Source organism: Cariama cristata, unplaced genomic scaffold, assembly GCF_000690535.1.
Source record: "Cariama cristata isolate BGI_N322 unplaced genomic scaffold, ASM69053v1 scaffold5090, whole genome shotgun sequence".
In the NCBI taxonomy this organism is placed as follows: Eukaryota; Metazoa; Chordata; class Aves; order Cariamiformes; family Cariamidae; genus Cariama; species Cariama cristata.
In genome coordinates this window covers 29,090-38,053 of record NW_009592848.1, presented here as the reverse complement: position 1 = coordinate 38,053, position 8,964 = coordinate 29,090, and the positions used below count along the sequence as shown (strand labels likewise).

At 38.1% G+C, this 8,964-nt stretch overlaps 1 protein-coding gene across 1 annotated transcript in view; it reads left to right on the top strand.

The window, feature by feature from the left end:
- The window catches only part of DIO2 (deiodinase, iodothyronine, type II), a 12,175-nt gene extending 11,334 nt beyond the window's left edge, over nt 1-841 (top strand). The window contains 1 exon segment of the mRNA XM_009697997.1: nt 224-841. Within this exon segment, the coding sequence (XP_009696299.1) occupies nt 224-841 (618 nt within the window).
- The last annotated feature ends 8,123 nt before the right edge of the window (nt 842-8,964 follow it).

Sequence of the window (8,964 nt, the reverse complement as noted above, 5' to 3'; positions counted from 1 at the left end):
AGGAATGCCACGTTTACCTGTACTATGAGTGGAGATGGACTAGACACAACTTTTGGAAGCTGCTGCTTTTGATGTTTTACTGTATCCCCATGTTAGCGTCCATGCGGGTAGTTAGGTGTACTCTTTGAATAAGTGATTCTATTTCTTTGAAGAGAGTAGTCATAAGGATACTGGACAAGCAAGTCACACTAACTTGCTATGCTTTAATTTGTTTTGCCATCAGGTCAAACTGGGAGGAGAAGCCCCAAACTCCAGTGTAATCCACGTAGCCAAGGGCAGTGATGGCAGCAGTAGCAGCTGGAAGAGTGTCAGTGGCAAGTGTGGAACCAAATGCCACCTTCTGGATTTTGCCAACTCTGAGCGGCCACTGGTAGTCAACTTTGGTTCAGCTACCTGACCACCGTTCACAAGCCAGTTGTCAGCCTTCAGCAAGCTGGTGGAGGAGTTCTCTGGTGTGGCTGACTTTCTGTTGGTCTACATCGATGAGGCTCACCCATCAGATGGCTGGGCTGCTCCTGGAATCTCTCCCTCTTCATTTGAAGTTAAGAAACACAGGAACCAGGAAGACCGATGCGCAGCTGCTCACCAGCTCTTAGAGCGCTTTTCCTTGCCACCTCAGTGCCAAGTGGTGGCTGACTGCATGGACAACAATGCCAATGTGGCCTACGGGGTTTCATTTGAGCGAGTATGCATAGTGCAGAGACAAAAAATTGCCTACCTGGGAGGCAAAGGCCCTTTTTTCTACAATCTGCAGGAGGTTCGGCTTTGGCTGGAACAAAACTTCAGCAAAAGATGAAATCCATTCTCTACAGAAGCTATGTCAACAGATGTGTCTCTTTAAGGTGACGTAAAAGGGAAAAAAAGAAAACATATGCTGGTTTGAATAAGGCCTTTCAAATGATTGCAGGCGAACGCATTTGATAACAAGGTCAAATGAATGTGAACTAGGAAAAGAAAATAAAACAAAAAACTAACTCCACAGAAACATTATTCTGTGAAAAAATCCCACTACAGGACAGAAGAGGTGAAGAGGCTTCTGCAAAAAGGAGCTGCTGGCGAGCAGGAAGAGTAGTGAGATACGGTCTGTCTCCCAGGAACCCGCCTCATGAAGTGTCAGCCCTGGGGTGAGCCAGAAGCATTGCTGCTTGGAAGGCAATCCATGGAAAGGCAATGCTGTGCATCTAATCAGAAACACTTCTTTACCCTCCTGTGGCCAATGCAAGGGACATGGGAGGAGCCAGGGGGCTTGCAATCACTTTGCATAGAAATGCAGTGGAGTAAAGGTGATCACATAAGCCCATTACAATTTGGAAACTAAAAAACCTGGACTATTTGTAACAAAACAGCAAGAACCACCTAGAGCTTGCATCATGAGACAAAACTCAGCTGATGCCAACTAACCCTCAGTTCTCAAAGCTGACAACACACATTTATCAGTATTCTCTGGTTCTCTTCTCTGTTTCTTTACCCACCTGAATCTCTTTCTGTCTAGCAATAGGCTTAAAGGTAATTTCATGTTTAGCTTTTTAAAAATTAACTTATTTCTCTGTTTTATTTTTGTTTGAGATAATGACCTTACAGATGTATTTTGGGGATGGGGGAACTTATGCACAATGTTACCTCATTGAAATGGAAACCTATCCTGTCATTTACCAATTGTAGTCATGCTGATTTTTGCTATCTTAGATACCTTGAACAAGTTTATAGCTACGTTAGTTTGTCTGGAAGTTAAGCTCTTTGCAGCCTTAGAATTGATTAGCTTCAGTTCTGCTATCAGGTGAGATGATAGTCTGTTTGTTTCACTTGTGTTCTCAAAAGCCTTCCCAGAGAAACAGGGAGGACAAATATTGTGAATTAATGTGAATAAGTGCAAAAGATGGCAGAATTTTCATACAAATGGGTCTGAGGAATTATTAATTATGGTTAAAGAAATATTGTCAACTTCAAGTATACATTAATTTTAGGTATTTCTAAAACTAAAACAATTTAATCAAGCCTGATGAAAAGGCAAGTTTACAATGAGCTAACCCATTAGAACTGATAATTGAAAATCCACAAGGAGATGGACTATTCAAGTTTTCTCTCAATTTTGGCAGAAACATGAAACAGATAAACAGGCTAAGTGGCAAAAATCAAATTAATTCTTTTAATTTCTCATTCTGCCAGTTGTCAGGAATATGATGTACTAATACTAACACAGGAAAGAACAGAAAATACGTACATAAATATTTTCATTTTCACAATGTCCCTTTAATATCATATGTTTCTTCTTGCTTGGCTGTTGGTCAGCTTAGCCAATGTACAAGGCATTTGGAAATGTGTTTTCAAGCACAGATCTGAAATAATGACAGTAACATGACTGATTTCTCCCATATTCAGATTCATGCTTCCCTTCCTACTCATATTTTCCTCCACACACTGTTAAACATATACACACATACACAGTTTGGTAGTGTCTATCAGAGAAGGGTGTAAGGGCATGTGTCTCTGTGTGTGTGTATGTATGTGTGCATTTATATGTATATCATATATTTTTATGTGTGTTTATACATATGCATGCACACGTAAGTGATGTCTAAGACTAATAATAATAATAATTATTCTGTCCTCCCATTCATTAATGTTGCTGTAACTCATTGCTCAGTGTGGAAGATTGTTGTACATTTTCATGACTAACTGGGATATATAACTGAATTTTTCAAACCTAATATCATAGAAACAGTAACATGGCCAAACTACATGGTTTATTTAATCCAGTGTCCTACCTCTGACTGAATCAGATGCTTCAGGGGAAGGTGCAATATTTTTTTCTGGAATTTTCATTAGCTTCAGCCCTTATTATTTTTGTATTTTCTAATGTGATTGTTGATGTCTCATCATCTCTATGAGGGGCTGATCCTGAGTTTTGAGATCTAAATATTTCTTGAGGTGAGGAATATTAAAATAAAAAAAACCCATTATGTTTAAGAACAAAGGAAAACAAATAAAACCAGATTTTTTTCCCCAGATTTTAAATTGGCTGCTTTTCAATGTCATTTTCATCTCTTGCTCTTGTATGCTAAAACAGTATAAACAGGAGTGATCCCAGCTTTTGTTGGGATCTGTATGTCTGTGATTATATACTCTTATCTAGAAACTTACATACCTTTTGTTTGTTTCTTAAGCCATACAATAATTCACATTCTTATACAGGTCTATATTCTTTGCCTGTCTCTGAATCTCTTCTGGTTTTGCTACACTGTCCTTTTACTCAGGTGAGTAAAGCTGTAGACATTACTCCAAGTGACAATATATACTGATACTCAGCACAACATCTTTTCCTTATTATATCCCATTCTTCAGTCATCTGAAACTTTATTAATCCATAGCAACTCCATAGCATCTGTAAAACTTAAACTAGTAAGTCTTTTCTTTCTCTCTTCTTTTCCCCATCATACAGTTGCAATCTGAACAATTCATCTGGGAAATGCTGGCCAAATGTTTAGCACAGCTGTTGAAACGTACCTTCATCTAGGAGGAGAGAGTCTGAGTTAGTAATTCAGTTAGTTAATACCCCTTTGCATATCTGAAGTTACAGTTATTTTTCAAGTCCATTTTTCTCCTTTTGAATTTCCATTATTCTGTCTTGTTATTAATAGATATCTATCTGTTCATCACATAGTGTAAAGGAATTATAAAATTGGCTCCTGTAAATGGGAAATCCACAAGGATTTTCCACAAGAAAAAATACACAATAACTTCATTTCTTTCTTGGCAATATGAATGCATTACCCTGCCTGAAACTTAAAGATAGTTCAGCCTCACTGATTATCAAGACAGAAATACATTTTTGCAAATCCTTAAATTTCCCTGGAAAATTTGTGGTCAGAAAGCAGGGCAAGTATTTCAAAGAGAAATGACCTTAAAGGAAAAAATTATCTTTTTTAAGTGACTGATAGGAATACAAGCTCTTCTTTTTTTTTTATTGACAAAACTAAAACATTTTATAGAAAAGGTTTAAAATTAAACTTCATGCATTGTCCTCAGTTAATGATAGAAGTGGCCATATGTCAGATACCCAAAATTATTGTACTAGTGGGTTGTTTTGGGTCCAGGCAGAAATTTTGCTCCCTTGCTAGCATCATACTTCACAATTGGTCTAGTCTGCTGTGAGGCTGGATTTGCTTTTGTCTCTTATTCTCACTGTCTGAGAGCATTAAACCATGTTACTTGAGGTGCTTCGGTGTGACATACATATTGAGCAATAGCTCACAAAATAGGTGCCTGAAAGTATTCTGGAAGGCTACTGTGTATAACAGAGACCTCAATACTGTGTCTCAACATTAGTATGGGAAACTTCCAGTACTTTTCATTTTGAGCAAGGCAAAAAGCTATTCTGGGCTATCACTCTACGTTGTTCTGTGCTTAACATTATTTAGCACTGTATAGAATGAATGTAAAACATTTTGTACAGATGAAAATGATAGCATTTTGCTCTTGCTTGTGCAGACAATGACATAAATTTAAGGCAGTAGGAAAACATGTCCTATCTATTAAAAAGAAAGAAATATATTATGAAATATATTGTTGAAGAACTGTCTGAACACTTCGAAAAACAAAATGCAATGATTTTTATGAAAGTGATCTTGGTGGGGAAACCCACAAAGCTTCTCAAAAAGGTATCAGTGCTATGTGTTCAGGTTTGTGTGGGGAAGGAGGATATGTTTCTGTATGTGTGAAAGTGGCTTTTCTGTGATGTGGAGTGTAGGTTTAAGAGTTTTTAAGACTTTCATTCAGTACTATAACCAAAGCAATAAGAGGTATCAGGTAGGGAATATTGGCCAGTTTTGTTCAACTCTACACCATGTCTGTGCTAGATCGATATTCAGTGGCCTTTAAACCCAATTTGGAGGCTTCAGAGAAGAGAGATTGGGGTGAGACAATGAAGGCTTGTGTGTTTATGAAGATCGCTAACAAAAGAGTAATTAACTCAGTTGGCGTTCAGATGCCCTCACACTGGCATTCATCTGTGCACCTTAGTGTTTCTGTATTTGAAAGAGAGTCTCTTTGGGGCTGTTAAGATCGCTGGGGTGTAGACAGCTGTGTGTACTGACTATGTGTGTGTCATTGTTCAAATGTCAAAAGTACACTTTGTAGGAGAGCCAGCAAAATTTTGTTACAATTTGGTGCTCCATGAAATGTGCTTTCTAGATTTGTTTTTCTTGTAGTATAATAAACGATAAAGGAAAATATGCCTCTTCTGTGTCTTCTTATTCTAATATTGATTATTAATACACAGTGGAATCTTGACATTAGACCAAGGAAACTTAAAACTATATTTAATACAATAGCCTATGCCACTCTGACTAGATCTTAAGCAATATGAGCAAACCCCTTTGTAAATGGTGGGACTAATTTAATATCTGACTACTCAACTTCTAAGAAAGGTAAGGGGGAAAGAAACTGAGAGCTACAAGGACAGCAATTGAGTCTGCACAGAATTGCACTGTTCAAAAAAAGTATGTGCTTGAAGAAAGTGTGCCAAGCTGTACGTAGCACACGAAACCTGGATGAATTGGTTGTGAATGCATCAGCTATACATGCAGCTCCTATTTCAATGAACGTGCAAAAGGCAAAAGGTGAAAAATGAAGTTAAAAGCACAACTGAATAGCTGTTACAGGAAAAAAAAAAATCCAATGGAAGAAAGTCCAGCAACCTCCTAAACAAACTCACTTTGTGATTTAGTTGTATTTTGGAAATTTCCTCCTCTTGTCATCTTTTGTTACAGTAAGTTTTATAGGACCATACATCTGAAAACTACTTGTGAATATAGGTAAGAAAGAACAAAACAAATCACCAAAAGGAAAGCTGTGGAAAAGGTTACATCTAAGTGTCCCAAACAGAAATGTTCATTATGGTATGCTTGACAGGCCCTTGGAACTGCCAAACAAACAACTCTTTTTAGATTATCCAGTTCATGTCACAAAAATAACCCCCAAAAGTACTGAAAGGAGACTTTTGAGTTGCATGAATATTCCTGTAGTCTGGCTGTTAGCGATTATGACCTTTATATCAATTGTTACAAGGAGCTACTCAATATTCTGGAAGAAATAAAACCACCTTTCAGGACTTGCTTCTTATTTCACAGCTGTATAAATCAGGTGAAAGCAGGTGTGATGAAATAACAGTTCTGTTAGAAAATAGGATCATTAATAATTAACTTGTTACCAAAAATTAGATACTGTGACTACTCCCAAATATTTGTAAGTTTTTTTTTTTCTGGAATGGATGATGTACATGGTAGAAGGAAAAAAAAATTAGAAAATAGATTATTTATAGAGCAGTATCTCAAGAGGATTGACTACTGCTCAAGATCTTACTTTCTGACCAAGAAGAGAATTCCTGAGGCATAATAAACCTTTCCCAAATATAAACATCAAACAAAGGACCTAAATGTTTGTTAAAGACTTTGATCACAGATAAATCAATGTCAGCTGAAGTGCATATCACTTCCATGGTCTGATGGGCTACTTGGCTCACTGTATACACCTGTGTGCTTCTAATGTTCATGTTAATGAATCCACTGGCTTAAATGTGTCTTACAGAGCTAATGTGAAGTGGAAACATGTTGAGTGAGCACCCTGTTCAAATCCTTAAGGCCTCAAAGATTTGTGAGCCTCACTATGTCACTTGACTAGAGAAGGAGCATCCATTTTAGGTCATATACATGAAACATATGAATACCTCAAGTGTTTTAGTTCTCTCTAAGATAGTGCTTATTATATAAAATTTAAGAAGTAGCAGGCAGGAAAAAGTACTCTTTGTAAATCAGTATTTTCCATATTTTCATATGTATACTTGTGTTACCTGTACAATAGTTTCTGTGACTTAGCTATTGGTTAGGTGTGCAGGCAATAGGAGGGGAAGTTTTCTCCAAAGCTTTGTCTTCTTTAGGAATTAATCAGCCTTTCATGTCCTTTAACCCTGTTCTTTTTCCTTTATACCTTTCCTGCATCTGATTTCCCATCTCTTGTTCTTTTCAAGTTGTAACACTCTTGGTGATGATTTCCCCATCTCAGGCTTTGGTTTTATGGAGTTTGCTTAAGGCTACAGATTAGCCGAGGACTTCATTTCAAGTACAAGTACTTTTAAAAGTATGTCAGTTGTCAGAAGGTCAAGTGAGATATGAGACGATACAGCATTTTGTTCTGTTTATCTGTGTACCCCCAGTCCAGATCATCTGCATGCAGGCTTGTTCTCAAACATCATTTTCCACGTGCCAGCCTGCAGAGCTAAACACTGCCTTTCTGGGCAGATTATAACAGCATAAACAAGCATTTACCTTCCTGCGGACTGGAAAGAAGTGAACATACAGCTTTTAATCTCAGCCCTAGCTACCAGAGTTTGTGTCTCCCCATGTCTGCCAATAGTTTTTACAAACTCATAAAGCCAACACTCCAGCCTCACACAGGGTGAAGATCTGAGCACTGGGAGTGCCATATATTAGACCTGGCCAGATGTCTTATGAGACAAATCTTTCTGAGGTTTTCTCAGAGACTGGCAGGAAATTAGACCAATCCAAACAAGAAATTGGTGGACTATGCTTGGAAATGGAAAGCACTTGCCTCATGAGAAAAGCAAGTCTTGTAGCTGATGCTGCTATGAAAGGAGCAACAGATTTTTACTAGTTGCAGAAGTTCTCTCTAAGTGATCTTTGCAGATCTTTACAGGTGGACTGACTGGCACTGCGATGGGCTCAGGATTTCACAGTGCTAAAACTGTCCTCAGTTGTTCACCGAAACACTGAACACCTAATTGAAAATAGCACAACTTTGCCACTTGTGCATCCAGGACTTCTCAAAGTACTTGAAAAATAGAAGTACACCTCCACCATGGACTAATTTGACAACAGCTAGGCTGGATACCTTGACTGGAAGTTCATGTAAATGTCATAGCTATTCTCGGGATATTTCTCTTGCCTGTCACCAATACCTGTGTACCTCAGTATAATGCTGCTTCTCTGTTGTCCAATACCATGGCAAACTGTCCAGCATCACACCTAGTTCCTCTTGAGCACATTGCAATTACCTTTTAATTTATACTGTGTGACACTGGTGCTGAGCTGATTTGAAGTTCAGGTCATCCTGTTTATTATTGGGATGGATATTTCTGAGACAGTAGATTAACAAGTTTCCCAGCACTGTTTTCAGCAGTGGAAGTATCATAGTAGGTGAGGATGGGAGAGAAAGTTCAACAGACCTTCTCTGTTCCAATGGGACTTACATTGCAAGAGTTTTCTCATTATATGTTTAGGTATGTATGCAAATCTCCATGAGGCTTCAATTTCTTTTTACTTAGATCATCAAACTGTACCTTCAATGGGACTTACAGTATCTGAAATGGAATTTTACAGGACACAATTATATTTTTCAGGTTTCAGAAACTGTGTAACTGTGACAATGTCAGGAGATACTCCTTGCAGTTCATGACAGCTGTTTGAAGTTGTTTCTGTGAGCTGTAGATGAAAGCAGAAAAGTTATTGTAAGCCCTGTATCATGATCCATGTCAATGTGAGGTAAAAGGAAGATTTTCAGGGTACACAACAGTCCTTCATGAGTCCTAAAGCCTTCCTTACTCTCATTGGCCCTGTTCTGGAAGCAGATCACCACTCCTTGAGAAGAGGCAGTGCTATGAGATCTTTTTCCTTTAAAGGACAAAATTTCCTCTGAACTGACTACTTCAGAGCAACAACAAGGGGAAAAAAAAAAAAAAGGGACCATGAGAACTAGGTAAGTTTCCATTCCCAAACTGGTTGCGGAGGAGAAAGATTTTCCTGTTGTATTTGTGCTGTTTTAATCGATTTCATGTTTTCTCCCACTACAGAAGCAAATGGGCTGCTTCAGTGATTTAAACATTTACAGTGCCAGAGCAGCCTAGGCTAGTTGAATCATTTTAGCTTTTTGCCCCTCTTTGAGGTGAAATAA